The sequence below is a fragment of the Prenolepis imparis genome, unplaced genomic scaffold (assembly GCF_030444845.1).
Source record: "Prenolepis imparis isolate NDT839.2.m4 unplaced genomic scaffold, iyPreImpa1.0 SCAF_13, whole genome shotgun sequence".
NCBI classification, from domain to species: Eukaryota; Metazoa; Arthropoda; class Insecta; order Hymenoptera; family Formicidae; genus Prenolepis; species Prenolepis imparis.
In genome coordinates, this window is record NW_028141171.1 from 5,411,254 (window position 1) to 5,432,863 (window position 21,610).

Genomic DNA, 21,610 nt, shown 5'->3' on the forward strand with positions numbered 1-21,610 from the left:
TGTAAATATTTCTGTTATTATATTAATAATATATTGAAATATTCTAGTGCATGTAGAATAAAGACAGAAAGAGAGGCAAACAGAATAGATTAATAATAAATTTTTGTTTTAATACACCAATTCTAGAGAATTTTATAATATATATTTTTATAATATTATATTATAAGTGTTTGTATATAAAATATTCATTCTTTTCAAAATTTCAATATTTTATGTTTAATTAGGGGTAGTACAATCCCTTAAATAGGTATGTGGTCACACGATATCCACGATATATCCGCTTGATGAATTCGCGCATATCTGCTTTAAGCAGGCACGCGGCTGCACGATGCCTGTGCGCATGCGCTCGATGAACTCGCGCACATCTGCTTTAAGCGAGGTGCGCGGTCGCACGCAGTTGCTCGACGAATTCGCACTTATCTACTTTAAGTGAGGTGCACGAAGTTGTTCGATGAATTCGCGTATATCTGCTTTAAAGAAGTACGTGGCTACGCGAGGTTTGTGTGCTCGACGAATTCAGGACTTATCAGTTATCAGCTTTAAGAGGCACGCACGGGTACACGACGTATTCAGGTACATTACTTTAAGCAGTCATATGATTTTGCTTCTGTATTACTTATCTCTGTTTTGTTTATCTCTATAATGTAATTAGTGAGCGATTTGGAAAGAAACAATTCTTATTTTGTTAAATGAATTGTTAAATAAAATGAGAAAGCGCATGTAATTGTCCGGTGAAGTACATATAATTATATTCGAAGTTATAGGTTAGGTTAGGTTATTAGGTTAGTACAGATATATGAATCTTTTTCGAGATATATTTCTTGTATTTTACACTTCGTTTATTTTCTATATCTGCTAATATGAATAAATCGCAAATTATCTCTGTAATTAAAGGATATTTCTACCAGTCAAGTGCATCTCTAATATATATAGTATTTACTCGAGAATTAATCAGCTTCGAATTAATATATCGGTCTCATAATCAAAGAGACTTTAATTCCACAATAATAATATGATATGATTCGAAAAAATCTGACAATCTCATTCATGAGATGCACGAGAAGACGAATAATTGCAAGATTCGTCCTTGAGATTCGTTTATCGCACACTGTTACGTCGATCTTCCGCGGAGATATTTCGCTAAAATTATATAAAATTATGAAATCGGGCTCGCGATTCATGAATGAGTGATCGCGTTGGCATGCATGGAAGTGTTAGGAGTGGGATAGATCATGGCTACTACGCGCGTACTACGTATAAGTAGTAAGTTCAATCACGTGCGCGACTCGCGTGATTCACGCGTCGCGATTGCTCGCTCATTGTCAGAGTCAAACCGTGACCCTCTTTTTGCTCCGATGGACTAGTTCTCCTTTATTTAAAGCTGATTTAATACATAAGCGAATGACAGTAAACAAAGAACCTTTAATGAGTAGCTTAATCAAGTATCAGCTTGTACACTGAAAAAAAAATTTAACTTGACCAAACCTTTCAACTAAATAATATTTTGTTAATTGAATATATTGAAATGTTTAAATTAAATATAGCATATTAAATCTAACAAAACTGTATATTTGACTTAAATACTAATATGTGTTCAATTAACAAAATAGTAATTTAGTTGAAAGGTTTAGTCAAGTTAACAAATTTTTTATTTCAGTGTATCAGCTGATAGAATACAGCATTTAATTTCTAAAGAAATAGAGGCCTAATCAGTTTTAGTTTTTTGTTATACATTTTCTATTAAAATAAATGTTTCACACTACTTTGGAAATTAAATATGTCTGATATTAAATATCGGACTGTGAGTTGGAATTTTGCATCTATGGCAAAAGAATCAACTTGTATGAGATTATGTCAAAGAAATCTTTTCATTGAACAAATATAAATCTAAGAAAATCTAGGGAAAAAAAAGATTGATAGTTCTACATGCTCGTAATACCGAATAATCGAATTATAAATCGTAATTTTCATATGATATGAATATTTTAGATTGAATATTTTAGATTTTTATTGTATACATTTATATATTAATTTGTTAGATTATTATCAATAATTATTTTTTCTCTAGTATTATTTTCTACAGTAATTATTATGATCAAGGATTATTAATCTGCATTTTGGTCCCAAGTAAATTTTACATTAAATAGCCAAAAAATGAATTGTGAAATATTGTTCACAAAGTATGTCGTATTACATAATAGATAATATCTGTGAGTCAACAACTTACAATTAGTGTGCTGAAGTGGAACTTAAAGAGAAAGAAAGAAAAAAGAAAAGGATGGTTTTTCCCAGAGAGATTATTCGAAGATGCGCAGCATGTTAATATTATTACAACAGAAACTTTTTACAAATTTCCTTGTGCTCATTTATCATTCCTTGATAGCGTCAGTTTTCTATAGAGATTGCAACACATGACGACAGTCAACATCAATAAAATATCACATAAATACATCGTTATTTCGCAGCAAATGTGTCAATCAAGAATTGGAAGCCCATCTTTACGTCATGAACAAAAGAGAAACAAGGATAAAATCAAATGTCCTCGCAATTTGTTAACAAATTTGCTTGAAAGTTGTTCTCGAAGGATACAATCTACTGTATTGTTAGTGACGTATATCCCTTGTTTAGCGTAGGAAGTTCTCCAACCGGAAATTTTCATCGAAAGAAATTTCATGACAATGACATGAGTCACTTTGTTTACTGCATCTCTTTTTCCTGTTGGAAAGTTTATACGCGTTTTACGTGATGTATGTACCATCTTTCTGACGTAACCATGACGCCACTCGAATCCCCCAGTTATAAAATTTCCCCAGCGCAATTGTTAAAGCTTTTAATTAATATTAATTTATATAAATGATTAAATTGGTAAGATGTACTGTCTTTAATAATTTTTTAAAATAATAAGATCAAAATCACGAATCAATCTTTCACAGATTTAACTTTTATGTTTGATACTTTCTCAAAAAGAAATCATTACAAATAAAGCTGATATTTTTATTCTCATTGAAGTTAAAATATAATTAAGCACAAAAAATAACAAAAACGTATATTTTGTATACGAGACACTGTCTCCATTAACAATAACCAATTAAACGATTACTCAAATACGATTAAAATTATATGTCAGTATCTTGAGACCTTTTTGACTGACCTAGCACACAGAAGTAGAACTTAGAGAGAGAGAAGAAAATAAGATAAAGATAGTTTCCTTTCAACAGACTGTCTGAAGAGGCTGATATGTTTGCATACGTCAATGAATATCCATCATCCGTAATTTCACCCGCACTAATCATTGTTAATTACGCATCAGCAAATGACGACACACAATAACATGAATAAATTATCATACATACTATGTTTATCCTAGCCTCTTTATCCTAGCAAAGTTTTCCAATCAGAGATTGGAGACTGGTCTAAGGTCTACATCACGAGCAAAGAGGAAATGATAAAGTCACGCATATTGAAAGTCTGCTTCACTTTCACGTCAACATGATTTCTTAACAAATTCATTTGAAATGTTTTCGAAATATATAATCTATACTTACAATTAGTTACGTATCTCCTGTTTAGCCAACAAAGATTTCTCTCTGGAATAGTTTACATTTTACGGCGCAAATAATCAATTAGTTAATAATCATTTATTTGCATTTCCTCTTTCTCTTAGAAAGTATTTCTACATCAATTTATGGCGTATATGTATTATTCCTTTGCCATTATCGCGACACCAATCATTACGATACTTTCTCATAACAATTGTTAGAATTATTCACTGTATTAATGAGAGTCGGAAAAATGTTGTGATTATTTTTAATAATATTTTAAAATTAAGAATGAAAATAAGAATTAATCTTTTAGGCATCGAGTCTTAATTTTTAGAATTAATTCAAGCTCGATTTTTCATTATGATAAATTCTGTTAATTTTGCAGAATTGTAGATTAAATCTTATTCTTCGGTTATTTTTATAAAAAGAATACGCAAAAGCATATTAATATTGCTAATGATAAAGTATTATATGTAAAATAATATAATTGTTAGATATAAAAAGTGAGGCAGACTTTCAACATGCTGTAATTATTTGATGACAATCAATTGACATTGTTACGTTCGAAGATCGATCGTTTCTTGCGGTACTCATGCACTCATAGTAATCATTGCAACCCATATTCATTGATAAAGGAGATATTTATAGAAGCAATACATTAATAAAACACACAACTCGGAAGAACAATTATAAGTATAGCTTGTATTATCTTATCGACATATTAATCACGACATATTTATTTGGTATTACGAGCCGAGAACAATTATCTTTTTTTTTTCTTTTTATCAGGCTCGCGGAAATCGTGCTCCGTTCATTGAGCTTCATAATTTTTTTATGTAAATTTGTTATATTATCTTTAAGCAATCGATTAAACGTGATATTGCGAACACTGTAAAAAAAATGTAATGTATTACATAAAAATTTGTAAAATTACATAAATAATAAGTGTAAATATACACGATAAATAATGAAAATGTATACATTTCACACTTATTATTTATGTAATTTTACATATTTTTATGTAATACATTTCATTTTTTGTTACAGTGAACGCAATACTGTTCTCATTCAAATTTGTCCTGTTGATAATTAATTCCGAAAAAATAAATAAAATTATAAATGAACCGTTCAAATCACACTTACATAATTAATATTGAAATTATAACAAACAATAAAATATTTTATCAAGCTTCAGATATACTGTTGATTTTCATTAACACATATAATTTGTTTGACTAACAATTATAATTTATTCGTGAATAATTACCTTAAAAATCTATTGGTAATTAATTGTCAAGAGAAATTAAACGAGAAATAAAATAATTAGAAAAAAAATTAATAGAGTATGATGATTAAGTATAATAATAATAATTAAATATAACATACAACGATAACGATTTTATTATTGTCATATGTTATAATCGAAGATTACTTGTATTATATCTATAATTGTTATTATTTACATATAATAACATATTAAAATTTAATTCAAATACGAAAAATGTAAACATCGCATTGCGAAAACAATTTTCAGTGGTGACAGATTCTTTTTATCTTCTTATCTCTCTAGTGTAGAAGTGTGACATAACGCTTAAGAAATGAGGAATAATCGTTTATATATATAGCAGACAATAAGATAAATAATAAAAAACCGTGAAAGAAAAGAGAGTATATGACTCATATTTTTCATACTTTAATGAAAGAAAGATATGTTTATCGTCTGGAACTAAAAATAATTTCCAACAATTAAGACATATCTTTATTTTATCTTATAACTCTCGTTACGTAACAAAATATAATAAAACTCACTAAGGATATATTTATCGACATTTTCATTAAATTAACGCTGATTGCAATTAGGCTCGACAATGAATCTTGAATCTATCTCCCAATATAAGACAAGCTAATCGATCTTCCACTATAAGACAAGCTATAGAATATTTAGTATTGAGCCTTAGTTTTCTAATTTATTCCAAACGCTAGCAGATATTAATGATACATTCATTAACATGTCAATGAAACGTATATACTTCGCACTCTTTTCGAATATATTGAAGTACTTGCTATTTTAATCTCTCTTTAGTCATGAACTTGCACTTCGCGACGTTTTGCAGAGTCTAAAGTCTTATATAGGCTTTTGGCCTTATCAGGGACACATCGTGTCTATTAGCGTGACTATTAGCAAAGTTATCATTTATGCAAGCCACATTTAGACACATTTTTCTAACATAAATACAAGCGAGTGAAATGAGTGGGACTGGAAGCATTCTATATATGTTCTCCGATTCTCCAACTCTTTGCATGATTAAAAAAATTAATTTAAAAATGTCTTTTTTCATTGATTCAAATGATTCAAAATTAATGTATCTTCTCTCTTTCCTTTTCTCTTTCATATAGTGTGTTTTCGAATCCGAAAATTGTCCCCGAAAAATACACATTAGATATTTCACTTTTCGAATTCTTTTTAATAATTTTATTATTAAAATTTCTTTTTTTTTCAGCGACGTAATCATATATATATATATATATATATATATATATATATATATATATATATATCTGAGATATTTAAAAACCTGTGATTTGTCTTTTTATGTGTTCTGATAATTTTTAACTTTGATATTTTAAAAATTCTCAGCTCGTATTTTTTATTCATTCACCATACGCTCTTAATTATATTTATCACATATAACAAATATACCATTTATAATACATAAATACCATTTATTTTTTACAAAACAATTTAATTAACAAATAATAAATAAATACAATATATTAAAAAATAAATTATTATAGAAATAAATCAGAAATAAATTCTAATTTTAATATACTAAATTCTAATTGTAAAATAAATTAAAAATACATTACATTTCATTAAATAAAAAGTACATTACGTTTCATTAAATAAAGTCCAATTAAATATATTAATTATATAATAATAATCCTCTTAAATTAAATTTAAAAGTATACTAAATATTAAGTATTCTCTCTAGACTCTAGATATATAGCACTAAATTATATCTATTCCGTTTTTTTAATGAATAATATGTAATAACAATGTCCTTAATTAAATTTAGAAATATTTAAATACTAACAATAAATATTTTCTCTAGATATGTAATATTATAAAAAATCTAAAAAATAACATTCGTCTTCTTCAAACTCTTATTGACATTTTCATATAAAATCTAGCTTATAAAAAATGTGTTACATACTTTCTATCATTTCTATTTTCCTAAATCCAAATATTATAACTGTTAATATTATCATCATAATAGATAAGTGATAAACATAACTTTAAATTTAACTTTACAGAGATATCTCTTCTAACAAAAAAATATGATTCGTTTGATTATCACGATACATATATGATTGAAAGACATTAAAATTTAATAAGTCATAAAATCTTTCGTTTAATTAAACATTAAACGACTTAAATTTACACAACAACAAATTCTGAGATGATCTTAGATGATTTCTCTTTAAGTTTAGCATGTTCTTCAGGTCCTATGTCTGACGCCCGATTCAGTTGCCAATGAAACCTCGCGTTGATAACGGAGGAAACACCTGGCAACTTTAACGAGAAAAGCAAAATTTTCAACAGTTTGTACATTATTGTCTCCGACAAACTGAGAGAATTATATAGGCGAGGCATGTTGAGCTTGAATATGTCGCACAGGTAGAGTAGGTAAACTTTGTAACTGTTGAAGTGAGCAACGTAACCGGTACCTTCGCAGAGGCAGATGGACATGTGCTCCCATTCTGCCGTCACCGTGCAAAAATTTGGCTTTACCCAATGCTCGATAAAGTCTTTAGTACGTTGGCGTATGTCCTGCAAACTACCGCGGCAAAAGTTGTACTGATCCTCGATGCCCAGCAAGTAGCCCAATCCACGCCAGAGATGACAGAATGCTTCTAGATCTTCGTCGCTGGCGTTGTGCGCTCCAAACCGTTCAGAATAGAGCACTATCAGGCCTATGCAGGCGAACTGAATGGTTGACATGTCGCTTTGATTCAGAGCCTTCATCCTCAATATCGTATATGGACATTGCCAGCTCTTCTCTGTCGCTCCCGCTGTCGGACACGCGTCCGCAAAGTCCTTCGCGATTGTCTTAAACGCCGGGCACATTATATGCGGAATCTCGGTCTCCCGATCGATCTGATCGTCGCTTGTACTACACAACTTCTGTCTCATGTTGCGATGCAGCTTTCGTACCTTCTGGATATCTTGATAGGCCTGCGTTTCTTCGCACCAAGGATTGCTCATGTACCAGTTCCTGAAACGTCTATTTGTCGACAAGTAATGTTTAAAGGCGCGATACGACGTGTTGGACTTCTGGCTAAGGATCAGTGGTTTCAGTACGTCGACGAAGCTGAACGTTATTAGCAGACTCATCAGGTTGCTTATGGAGAGACTGGTATAATAACGCAGGGCGAATTGTTGTCCACGATAAAATTTGTCCATATTTAACCAATCTGGTCTCTCGTTCGCTGGTCGACCGCAGTCTCCATCTTCGAAGGTCGCCGGTAAAATAAATCTTAGAGATTCGGGTATGTTCGGGAAATATATGCTAGTATTGTTTATGAGATGGTCATATTGCTCTTTAAGTGTCCATTGATCGAAATCCTTTGGCAAATAGCTACTGTCGAGTTTCTGTTTGCACATTGTTATGAATTTTTTGTACTGATCTGTGAGATTGTTCAATGAAGCAGGAGCCGATTTGTCGCAATCATCAACAGATTCAAAGTTACTCATAAAATCGCTATTCTTCTGGATCTCTTCCGTGGTAACATCGTTTGTTGCATCATTCGGTAGATTTTCGTTGAATTTTTTTATATTTTTTCTCCTTAGCATAGGTCGCTCCAATTCATTCGACTGTGCCATTGTTGTTTGACGATTTATAAATTGTCTTGTAAATATTTGCAAAGTTCCGAGCGTTAAATCTATTTAAAAGAAATAGAACGCGATAAGAATATAAGTATATAAAATTATAAAAGTGAGCATTTTAAAAACTATTTTATTTAAAAGAAAAACATGTTAAAATAAATTTTTTATTCTTGAAAATAATAATAATAATTAAGTTTTACTGCAATACAATTATTTGAATATTTTCATTAAATTCTAACCGATTAATATTTTATGCTACAATTTTTTTTAATTAACTCAATTGTGATTCTTGATTATTTCTTCATTTATAATAAAAGTGTTAACAAATTGAAATATGTATGATAAAATACTGTAAACAATAAGAAAAAAACAATTTCGAATTATAAAAAAGTTAGTGGATCTATTCCATAAATTTGTACACATGTGTAATGTCTATGTATATGTATATGTATATACATAAATATATAATCCATTTTAATTTAATCTATAAATATTAATTTATAAATATTTTATATTTTGAATATTATGTATTAAATTAAAAAATAATTTTTTTAAGGCGCTTGATATCGAAGAAGACATTTGTTAGTTAGAGTATTAAAGAAGAACTTCATAGGTTAAATATATATATTTTTTTTAATAGATCAATTACTTTTCATATTAAAATTTGACAAAGCGTGAAATGTTAAGAAAAAAAATACTTATATTCTGAAACTATTATCTAATATGTAGTTCCTCAGATATTCAATTTTTACTTAAAATTGTTTATATTATATTATTTGTTTTACTACGAGTTCAAACTACAAGTTTTGCTAATAAAATCGACACACGAGGAGGAAATTTAAAAAAAAACGGACTGTTACATTTTATTGTGTAATTATTATTTTATAGACTATTGTAGTCGGTTTTTTTTCTTCTTGCAATTAATGAATAAACACATCAGCGTCTTAATAAATATTCTCTCACTTTTATGTTAGTGTTATTGACTACAGCTAACGAGATGAATAATTATTTGCCAACAGAAATAGTAAATATAATAAAGTACTTCTTAGTATTCGACGTTATAAATTAAATTATACCATAAAAAAATAATTATTCTATTTAAAGGAAATTGCATTTAATTTTCCTTGACATGTCTTACAGCAAACTTTTCTCTTCACATATTTTAACATTTCTTTCGAAATTCGTCAATCGTCCAAGAAATAATTTCCAAAGTAAATATTTATAGATTAACAAAATTAAGACTTTAGTAAGTCTCTCAATGTAAAATACATATTTAAATTTTAGTTAGAAAGAGTCGGACATAAATAATAGTTTCAAGAAAGAATTAATTTTCATGGAAACTGATTAGTTGTGCACTGGAAGACAGGGGTTTATTAAAAATAGAATCTTGAATTAAGATTTATTAGTTATTAATTTCTTGGTATCTTGGTATGTCGTACCAAAGAAAATTTGTGCCCTGTGTACAACTAATCAGTTTTAGTAAGAATTAATTCTTCCTTGAAACTAACGCACCACTATTCGAGTGTAGTGCTTTCTAGCCATTGAGAAATTTAAATATTTATCTATAAATTAAACAAGGTTACACTCTGAATATATATACATATACATATATTATATGTAGTACAGACGAAGTTATAACTGAGTTTACAAATCTGGATATAAATATGTATATAAGCTACGCAATTAATCGGTTGTACTTGATAAAAACATTATAATGCGTTGCAGTAAGATATCGTTGTTTTACGTATCGCAGCATGTCCCTTTCTACTATTTTTCTCTCTTCATATCACAATATTTACTCGGAATTTAAGATTTGCGTAACACACGATATTGAAAGAATGACCAGATACGACTTTCAATTTTTACTTTCTGATTGCTTTGGGATTAAATGATAATGAGTAATAATGTTAAAATCATTTATGACTATAAGCCGTAAATATTATATTGTACTGACGTAAATTAAAACTTTATATAATCGATGATATTAATGCTTGTAAAAACATAATGTTGTAGCTTGTAAACATTTAAAGTAATAATAAGATTTTAATTTGTTCCAATCAATTACGTTTCAAATAGCACTTTTGTCATATAGCGCATTATTATATTATATATTGAAAAGGAATAAAAATTCCGAAAAATCAGAAAGAGAACTCTGCAAAAAGAAGTAATTCTAAGGTAAAGGGCATCCGATTCGCAAATATATCCATCCATGTATAACATTGTATTTTTAAAACATGTACAAATGTTAAAAATTTAATGGTCAAAAATTTAAATGTCAAAAATTTAATGGATTAATTTATAAATTCTTTAATTAATTTTTTTTATTATAAAAAATATCCATGTACAAGATTGTATTGTTAGAACATATGTACAATTATAGGAAATTTATTGCATTATTTTATTTCTTTATTTTCTTATAAATTTCTCAATTATTTAATGTCGATTTTTTTATAAAAAAATTGTTACGATTATCTTATGTCTTGTTGTAGTTGTATTTTCTTTTCGCGAAATCTCTCACAAAATTACTTATTGCTAGAATTTTTAATTCAAGTACGTATATTTAAAAACACACTTGTCGATGCTAGATTTATCTGTTAAAATTCGTTTTAAAAGTGTCAAGAAAAGATTTGATCACAATGAAAAATTTTAAAGTAGAAGTTAATCGATGCCATATATGGCATATTTATGCATTCTAATAATAAAAATTAAATGTATGAAAAAGTCGAAACATATAATCTAACTAGCTAGATTTTAGCAAGAAACTATGAAACAATTTTGTTGCTGTACTGTAGACAATTGATAATAAATGTTTATCGTTCACATTCGATTAATTTTGTTGGATGGCAAAAAATGTCACAAGATCTTAATTAATTTTTAATAAATTATTTTAAATTAATCTAAAAGCAATCATAATGAAAAAAGTTTATAGACAGAATAAAAAATTCTTTACTTACTCTTGGACGAGAAGATATCAGTCGTTGATTTTGGACGTACATTAGCTTCAAAATTCAATGGTTTTGCTTGTAATTCACGTAAACGATCGCATACACGTATATACTTCGCAATCTTCAAATGGATAAAGTATTTGCCGTTGTAGTCTCTTCATTCGTGAATAAATGTACTTCGTGGAGATTTGCAAGTCGCAATATATAGAGGTCTTATGAGCGGCCCCCAGTTGTTTTAACTATTAGCAATTCTATCGTTATTCTTGCAGGTCTGATTCAAAATGCACTTTGTCCGACATAAATGCGAATAAGTAGGAGTGGGAGCATTACATATTCCTCCTTCTTCAACTCTTTGCATGATTAAAGGAATATTTAAAAATGTCTTTTCTTCAAATAACAATCAATACATTTTATTTTTTCTTCTTTTCTCTATCATACAATATGTTTCCGAAATGGAAAATTGTCCCCGAAAAATACATAATAGATTTTTTGATTTACTCTTCACGAATTCTTTTTAATTAAAATTTTATATGATATTAAATTTATTTTTCAGTGACATATGTATAATCCTCATATATGTATATATCTGAGATATTTAAAAGCTTGATTTGTATTTTTTTTCTATGTATTCTGATAATTTTTATTTTGATATTTTTAAAGTTCTCAGCTCATATTTTTCATTTACCATATACTCTTAATTATATTTATCATATAATAAATATACCACCATGTATAATATACAAATAACATTTATTTTTAAAAAACAATTTGATTAATAAATAATAAATAATACAGTACAGTAGAGTACAAAATAATTAAAAATTAATGTATAAATAATAAATAAATACAATAAGTTAAAAAGTAGATACGAAATAAATTAGAAATAAATTCTAATTCTAATTATAAATTCTACTTTCAAAATAAATTGAAAGTACATTCATGTCATTGAATAAAAAGCACATTACGTTTCATTAAATAAAATCATAAATAAATTATATAAAATAATAAATTAAATCTATTCAGTTTTTTAAGTTATTAAATTTAGAAGTATACTAAATACTAAGTATTCTATCTAGATATGTAGCATTATAAAAAATTTGAAAAGTAACAGTCGCTTTTTTATAATTCGCAACTCTCGTTGACATTTTCATATAAAATCTAGCTTATAAAAAATGTATTCTATAACTTCTACCTCTTAAATATCTTAAATCTAAATTGTAGCCGTTGATATTATCATCGTAATAGATAAGTGAGGAACGTATAACTTTAAATTTAACAGTACAGAGTAATCTCTTCTGACAAAAAAATACGATTCGTTTGATTATCACAATATCTATATGATTGAAAGACATTAAAACTTAAGTCATAAAATCTTTCGTTCAATTAAACGATTTAAATTTACACTACGACAAATTCCGAACGACCTTAGATGACTTCTCTTTAAGTTTAGCATGTTCTGACCGTCCTATGTTTGACGCCCGATTCAGATCCTTATGAAACCTCGCGTTCATAACGGAGAAAACACCTGGCAACTTCAACAAGAAAAATATAACTTTCAACAGCATGTACATTATTCTTTCCGACAAACTGAGAGACTTATATAGGCGAGGCATGTTGAGCTTTAATATGTCACATAGATAGAGCAGAAAAACTTTGTAACTGTTGAAGTGAGCAATGTAACCGGTGCCTTCGTAGAGGCAGATGGACATGTGCTCCCATTCTGCCGTCACATTGCGAAAATTTGGCTTTACCCAATGCTCGATAAAGTCTTCGGTACGTTGGCGTACGTCCTGCAAACTGCCGCGGCAGAAGTTGTACTGATCTTCGATGCCCAACAAGTAGCCCAGTCCGCGCCAGAGATGACAGAATGCTTCAAGGTCTTCGTCGCTGGCGTTGTGCACTCCGAACTCTTCAGGATAGAGTACTATCAGGCCCATGCAAGCGAACTGCGTGCCTGACATGTCGCCTTGATTCAGACCCTTCATCCTCGACATTGTATACGGACATTGCCAGCTCTTCGCTGTCGGACACGCATCCGCAAAGTCCTTCGCGATCGTCTTAAACGCCGGGCACATTATATGCGGAATCTCGGTCTCCCGATCGATCTGATCGTCGCTTGTCCTACACAACTTCTGTCTCATGTTGCGATGCAGCTTTCGTACCTTCTGGATATCTTGATAGGCCTGCGTTTCTTCGCACCAAGGATTGCTCATGTACCAGTTCCTGAAACGTCTATTTGTCGACAAGTAACGTTTAAAGGCGCGATATGGCGTGTTGGATTTCTGGCTGAGGATCAGCGGCTTCAGTCCATCGGCAAAGTTGAATATCATTAGCAGACTTATTAGGCCGTTTATGGAGAGGCTGGTAAAATAACGCAGGGCGAATTGTTGTCCACGATAAAACTTGTCCATATTTAACCAATCTGGTCTTTCGTTCGCTGGTCGACCGCAGTCTCCATCTTCGAAGGTCGCCGGTAAAATAAATCTTAGAGATTCGGGTATGTTCGGGAAATATATGCTAGTATTGTTTATGAGATGGTCATATTGCTCTTTAAGTGTCCATTGATCGAAATCCTTTGGCAAATAGCTACTGTCGAGTTCCTGTTTGCACATTGTTATGAATTTTTTGTACTGATCTGTGAGATTGTTCAATGAAGCAGGAGCCGATTTGTCGCAATCATCAACAGATTCAAAGTTACTCATAAAATCGCTATTCTTCTGGATCTCTTCCGTGGTAACATCGTTTGTTGCATCATTCGGTAGATTTTCGTTGAATTTTTTTATATTTTTTCTCCTTAGCATAGGTCGCTCCAATTCATTCGACTGTGCCATTGTTGTTTGACGATTTATAAATTGTCTTGTAAATATTTGCAAAGTTCCGAGCGTTAAATCTATTTAAAAGAAATAGAACGCGATAAGAATATAAGTATATAAAATTATAAAAGTGAGCATTTTAAAAACTATTTTATTTAAAAGAAAAACATGTTAAAATAAATTTTTTATTCTTGAAAATAATAATAATAATTAAGTTTTACTGCAATACAATTATTTGAATATTTTCATTAAATTCTAACCGATTAATATTTTATGCTACAATTTTTTTTAATTAACTCAATTGTGATTCTTGATTATTTCTTCATTTATAATAAAAGTGTTAACAAATTGAAATATGTATGATAAAATACTGTAAACAATAAGAAAAAAACAATTTCGAATTATAAAAAAGTTAGTGGATCTATTCCATAAATTTGTACACATGTGTAATGTCTATGTATATGTATATGTATATACATAAATATATAATCCATTTTAATTTAATCTATAAATATTAATTTATAAATATTTTATATTTTGAATATTATGTATTAAATTAAAAAATAATTTTTTTAAGGCGCTTGATATCGAAGAAGACATTTGTTAGTTAGAGTATTAAAGAAGAACTTCATAGGTTAAATATATATATTTTTTTTAATAGATCAATTACTTTTCATATTAAAATTTGACAAAGCGTGAAATGTTAAGAAAAAAAATACTTATATTCTGAAACTATTATCTAATATGTAGTTCCTCAGATATTCAATTTTTACTTAAAATTGTTTATATTATATTATTTGTTTTACTACGAGTTCAAACTACAAGTTTTGCTAATAAAATCGACACACGAGGAGGAAATTTAAAAAAAAACGGACTGTTACATTTTATTGTGTAATTATTATTTTATAGACTATTGTAGTCGGTTTTTTTTCTTCTTGCAATTAATGAATAAACACATCAGCGTCTTAATAAATATTCTCTCACTTTTATGTTAGTGTTATTGACTACAGCTAACGAGATGAATAATTATTTGCCAACAGAAATAGTAAATATAATAAAGTACTTCTTAGTATTCGACATTATAAATTAAATTATACCATAAAAAAATAATTATTCTATTTAAAGGAAATTGCATTTAATTTTCCTTGACATGTCTTACAGCAAACTTTTCTCTTCACATATTTTAACATTTCTTTCAAAATTCGTCAATCGTCCAAGAAATAATTTCCAAAGTAAATATTTATAGATTAACAAAATTAAGACTTTAGTAAGTCTCTCAATGTAAAATACATATTTAAATTTTAGTTAGAAAGAGTCGGACATAAATAATAGTTTCAAGAAAGAATTAATTTTCATGGAAACTGATTAGTTGTGCACTGGAAGACAGGGGTTTATTAAAAATAGAATCTTGAATTAAGATTTATTAGTTATTAATTTCTTGGTATGTCGTACCAAAGAAAATTTGTGCCCTGTGCACAACTAATCAGTTTTAATAAGAATTAATTCTTCCTTGAAACTAACGCATCACTATTCGAGTGTAGTGCTTTCTAGCCCTTGAGAAATTTAAATATTTATCTATAAATTAAACAAGGTTACACTCTGAATATATATACATATACATATATTATATGTAGTACAGACGAAGTTATAACTGAGTTTACAAATCTGGATATAAATATGTATATAAGCTACGCAATTAATCGGTTGTACTTGATAAAAACATTATAATGCGTTGCAGTAAGATATCGTTGTTTTACGTATCGCAGCGTGTCCCTTTCTACTATTTTTCTCTCTTCATATCACAATATTTACTCGGAATTTAAGATTTGCGTAACACACGATATTGAAAGAATGACCAGATACGACTTTCAATTTTTACTTTCTGATTGCTTTGGGATTAAATGATAATGAGTAATAATGTTAAAATCATTTATGACTATAAGCCGTAAATATTATATTGTACTGACGTAAATTAAAACTTTATATAATCGATGATATTAATGCTTGTAAAAACATAATGTTGTAGCTTGTAAACATTTAAAGTAATAATAAGATTTTAATTTGTTCCAATCAATTACGTTTCAAATAGCACTTTTGTCATATAGCGCATTATTATATTATATATTGAAAAGGAATAAAAATTCCGAAAAATCAGAAAGAGAACTCTGCAAAAAGAAGTAATTCTAAGGTAAAGGGCATCCGATTCGCAAATATATCCATCCATGTATAACATTGTATTTTTAAAACATGTACAAATGTTAAAAATTTAATGGTCAAAAATTTAAATGTCAAAAATTTAATGGATTAATTTATAAATTCTTTAATTAATTTTTTTTATTATAAAAAATATCCATGTACAAGATTGTATTGTTAGAACATATGTACAATTATAGGAAATTTATTGCATTATTTTATTTCTTTATTTTCTTATAAATTTCTCAATTATTTAATGTCGATTTTTTTATAAAAAAATTGTTACGATTATCTTATGTCTTGTTGTAGTTGTATTTTCTTTTCGCGAAATCTCTCACAAAATTACTTATTGCTAGAATTTTTAATTCAAGTACGTATATTTAAAAACACACTTGTCGATGCTAGATTTATCTGTTAAAATTCGTTTTAAAAGTGTCAAGAAAAGATTTGATCACAATGAAAAATTTTAAAGTAGAAGTTAATCGATGCCATATATGGCATATTTATGCATTCTAATAATAAAAATTAAATGTATGAAAAACCCGAAACATATAATCTAACTAGCTAGATTTTAGCAAGAAACTATGAAACAATTTTGTTGCTGTACTGTAGACAATTGATAATAAATGTTTATCGTTCACTTTCGATTAATTGTGTTGGATGGCAAAAAATGTCACAAGATCTTAATTAATTTTTAATAAATTATTTTAAATTAATCTAAAAGCAATCATAATGAAAAAAGTTTATAGACAGAATAAAAAATTCTTTACTTACTCTTGGACGAGAAGATATCAGTCGTTGATTTTGGACGTACATTAGCTTCAAAATTCAATGGTTTTGCTTGTAATTCACGTAAACGATCGCATACACGTATATACTTCGCAATCTTCAAATGGATAAAGTATTTGCCGTTGTAGTCTCTTCATTCGTGAATAAATGTACTTCGGAGATTTGCAAGTCGCAATATATAGAGGTCTTATGAGCGGCCCCCAGTTGTTTTAACTATTAGCAATTCTATCGTTATTCTTGCAGGTCTGATTCAAAATGCACTTTGTCCGACATAAATGCGAATAAGTAGGAGTGGGAGCATTACATATTCCTCCTTCAACTCTTTGCATGATTAAAGGAATATTTAAAAATGTCTTTTCTTCAAATAAATAACAATCAATACATTTTATTTTTTCTTCTTTTCTCTATCATACAATATGTTTCCGAAATGGAAAATTGTCCCCGAAAAATACATAATAGACTTTTTGATTTACTCTTCACGAATTCTTTTTAATTAAAATTTTATATGATATTAAATTTATTTTTCAGTGACATATAATCCTCATATATGTATATATCTGAGATATTTAAAAGCTTGATTTGTATTTTTTTCTATGTATTCTGATAATTTTTATTTTGATATTTTTAAAGTTCTTAGCTCATATTTTTCATTTACCATATACTCTTAATTATATTTATCATATAATAAATATACCACCATGTATAATATACAAATAACATTTATTTTTAAAAAACAATTTGATTAATAAATAATAAATAATACAGTACAGTAGAGTACAAAATAATTAAAAATTAATGTATAAATAATAAATAAATACAATAAGTTAAAAAGTAGATACGAAATAAATTAGAAATAAATTCTAATTCTAATTATAAATTCTACTTTCAAAATAAATTGAAAGTACATTCATGTCATTGAATAAAAAGCACATTACGTTTCATTAAATAAAATCATAAATAAATTATATAAAATAATAAATTAAATCTATTCAGTTTTTTAAGTTATTAAATTTAGAAGTATACTAAATACTAAGTATTCTATCTAGATATGTAGCATTATAAAAAATTTGAAAAGTAACAGTCGCTTTTTTATAATTCGCAACTCTCGTTGACATTTTCATATAAAATCTAGCTTATAAAAAATGTATTCTATAACTTCTACCTCTTAAATATCTTAAATCTAAATTGTAGCCGTTGATATTATCATCGTAATAGATAAGTGAGGAACGTATAACTTTAAATTTAACAGTACAGAGTAATCTCTTCTGACAAAAAAATACGATTCGTTTGATTATCACAATATCTATATGATTGAAAGACATTAAAACTTAAGTCATAAAATCTTTCGTTCAATTAAACGATTTAAATTTACACTACGACAAATTCCGAACGACCTTAGATGACTTCTCTTTAAGTTTAGCATGTTCTGACCGTCCTATGTTTGACGCCCGATTCAGATCCTTATGAAACCTCGCGTTCATAACGGAGAAAACACCTGGCAACTTCAACAAGAAAAATATAACTTTCAACAGCATGTACATTATTCTTTCCGACAAACTGAGAGACTTATATAGGCGAGGCATGTTGAGCTTTAATATGTCACATAGATAGAGCAGAAAAATTTTGTAACTGTTGAAGTGACCAATGTAACCGGTGCCTTCGTAGAGGCAGATGGACATGTGCTCCCATTCTGCCGTCACATTGCGAAAATTTGGCTTTACCCAATGCTCGATAAAGTCTTCGGTACGTTGGCGTACGTCCTGCAAACTGCCGCGGCAGAAGTTGTACTGATCTTCGATGCCCAACAAGTAGCCCAGTCCGCGCCAGAGATGACAGAATGCTTCAAGGTCTTCGTCGCTGGCGTTGTGCACTCCGAACTCTTCAGGATAGAGTACTATCAGGCCCATGCAAGCGAACTGCGTGCCTGACATGTCGCCTTGATTCAGACCCTTCATCCTCGACATTGTATACGGACATTGCCAGCTCTTCGCTGTCGGACACGCATCCGCAAAGTCCTTCGCGATCGTCTTAAACGCCGGGCACATTATATGCGGAATCTCGGTCTCCCGATCGATCTGATCGTCGCTTGTCCTACACAACTTCTGTCTCATGTTGCGATGCAGCTTTCGTACCTTCTGGATATCTTGATAGGCCTGCGTTTCTTCGCACCAAGGATTGCTCATGTACCAGTTCCTGAAACGTCTATTTGTCGACAAGTAACGTTTAAAGGCGCGATATGGCGTGTTGGATTTCTGGCTGAGGATCAGCGGCTTCAGTCCATCGGCAAAGTTGAATATCATTAGCAGACTTATTAGGCCGTTTATGGAGAGGCTGGTAAAATAACGCAGGGCGAATTGTTGTCCACGATAAAACTTGTCCATATTTAACCAATCTGGTCTTTCGTTCGCTGGTCGACCGCAGTCTCCATCTTCGAAGGTCGCCGGTAAAATAAATCTTAGAGATGCTGGTATGTTCGGGAAATATTTGCTAGTATTGTTTATGAGATGGTCATATTGTTCTTTAAGTGTCCACTGATCGAAATCCTTTGGCAAATAGTTACTGTCAAGTTCCTGTTTGCATATTGTTATGAATTTCTTGTGCTGATCTGTGAGATTGTTCAATGAAGCAGAAGCCGATTTGTCGCAATTATCAACAGATTCAAAGTCGCTCATCAAATCGTTATTCTTCTGGATCTCTTCCTTGGGAGCAACATCGTTTGTTGCATCTTTCAGTAGATTGCCGTTGAAATCTCTTTTATTGATTCTCATTTTTAGCGGAGGTTGTTTCAATTCATTCGACCCCGTCATTGATTGACGATTCAAATTGTCTTGTAAAGATTTGCAAAGAAAGTTCCAAGCGTTTAATCTATTAAAAAAAAAAAAAGGAACGCGATAAGAATATAAGACAAATATAAGATAAAAAAATGAGCATTTTATAAAAACTATTTTATTCAAAAAAATAAACACATGTAACACAATTCTGAGACAAAGGACATTATCCGATTCACGAATATATCCATCCATATATAACATTGTATTTTTAAAACAGATGTATAAATGTCAAAAATTTAATGGATTTTTTTAAATTTATAAATTCTTTAATTAATTTTTTTTATTATCAAATATCTATGTGCAACATTTTATTGTTAGAACATACGTACAACTATAGAAAATTTATTGCATTATTTTGTTTCTTTATTTTGTTATAAATTTATATAATTTTTCAATTGATTTAATGTCGGTTTTTTTCATAAAAAAAATTGTTACGATAGATTAGCTTATGTCTTGTTGTATTTGTATTATTCTTTTTTTTTCGCAAAATCTCACAAAATTAGATACTTATTGCTAGAATCTATAATTCAAGTACGTATATTTAAAAACACACTTGTCGAGCTAGATTTATCTGCTAAAATTCGTTTTAAAAGTGTCAAGAAAAGATTTGAGTATGATGAGAAAAATTTAAGAGGTACGCGATTGGTGTTTATGCGTTATGCAATAATAAAAATTAAATGTATGAAAAAGTCGAAACATATAATCTAACTACCCAAGTTTTAACAAGAAACTATGAAACAATTTTGTTGCTATAGACAATTGATAATAAATATTTATCATTTACTTTCGATTAATTTGGTAAATGTCATATGATTTTTAATTTTTAATAAATTATTTTAAATTAATCTCAAAGCAATCATATTGAAAAAAGTTTCTAGACACGGAATAAAAAATCTCTTTACTCACCCTTGGATAAAATTGGTATCAGTCGTTGATTTTGATATGTTAGCTTCAAAATTCAATGCTGTTGCTTGTAATTCACGCAAACGATAAACGTATAAACGTATATACTTCACACTCTTTTCGGATGGCTTGAAGTACACTTGTCGTTGTAGTCTCTTCACCCGTGAATCTGTACTTCGTGAAGTTTTGCAACCTTATATAGAAGCTTTATAAGAGGGGGCGGCTCCAGTTAACTATTGGCAATCCTATCATCATTCATGTAGGTCCGATTCAAGATGCGCTTTCTCTGACGTAAGAATGAATAAGTGGGGTTGTGAGTATTACATGCTCCTCCTTCTTCAACCCTTTGCGTGATGAAAGAAATATCTAAAAATGTCTTTTTTTTAATAATTAATATTGTTAATATGTATTTTTTCTTCCTTCTTTTCTCATATAATATGCTTTCAAATCCAAAAATGGTCCCCGAAAAATGCACATTAGATTACTAGACATCTTGGTTTCGTCTTCAAATTTTTTAAAATAATTTTATACGATATTAAAATTTTTTTTTTTATGGATGGTATAATCTTCATATATGTATATCTGAGATTTCAGACCTAATTTGTCTTTCGATGCGTTCTGATAATTTTTGACATTAAGTTTTTGAAAGCTCGTATCTTTCATTATCATACACTTATTGTTAGTATTAAATATTTAGCTTATGCCA

At 29.2% G+C, this 21,610-nt stretch overlaps 3 protein-coding genes across 3 annotated transcripts; all 3 read right to left on the minus strand.

Annotated features, from left to right (window-relative positions):
• Positions 1-6,555: 6,555 nt before the first annotated feature.
• Positions 6,556-11,797, minus strand: LOC145944621 (uncharacterized). The gene is made up of 2 exons (XM_083053062.1): positions 11,385-11,797; positions 6,556-8,486 (listed from the first exon to the last, which is right to left on the minus strand). Exon 2 carries the CDS (start codon positions 8,425-8,427, stop codon positions 6,982-6,984), a length of 1,446 nt encoding a protein of 481 aa, XP_082909188.1. The 5' UTR covers positions 8,428-8,486; positions 11,385-11,797; the 3' UTR covers positions 6,556-6,981.
• Positions 11,798-12,461: 664 nt separating this feature from the next.
• LOC145944668 (uncharacterized) lies at positions 12,462-17,389 on the minus strand. The gene is made up of 2 exons (XM_083053189.1): positions 17,156-17,389; positions 12,462-14,265 (listed from the first exon to the last, which is right to left on the minus strand). Exon 2 carries the CDS (start codon positions 14,204-14,206, stop codon positions 12,779-12,781), a length of 1,428 nt encoding a protein of 475 aa, XP_082909315.1. The 5' UTR covers positions 14,207-14,265; positions 17,156-17,389; the 3' UTR covers positions 12,462-12,778.
• An 837-nt stretch (positions 17,390-18,226) lies between these two features.
• LOC145944396 (uncharacterized) lies at positions 18,227-21,128 on the minus strand. Its single transcript, XM_083052693.1, has 2 exons — positions 20,908-21,128; positions 18,227-20,035 (listed from the first exon to the last, which is right to left on the minus strand). The coding sequence occupies exon 2, from the start codon at positions 19,975-19,977 to the stop codon at positions 18,544-18,546; it is 1,434 nt and encodes a 477-aa protein (XP_082908819.1). The 5' UTR covers positions 19,978-20,035; positions 20,908-21,128; the 3' UTR covers positions 18,227-18,543.
• Positions 21,129-21,610: the final 482 nt, after the last annotated feature.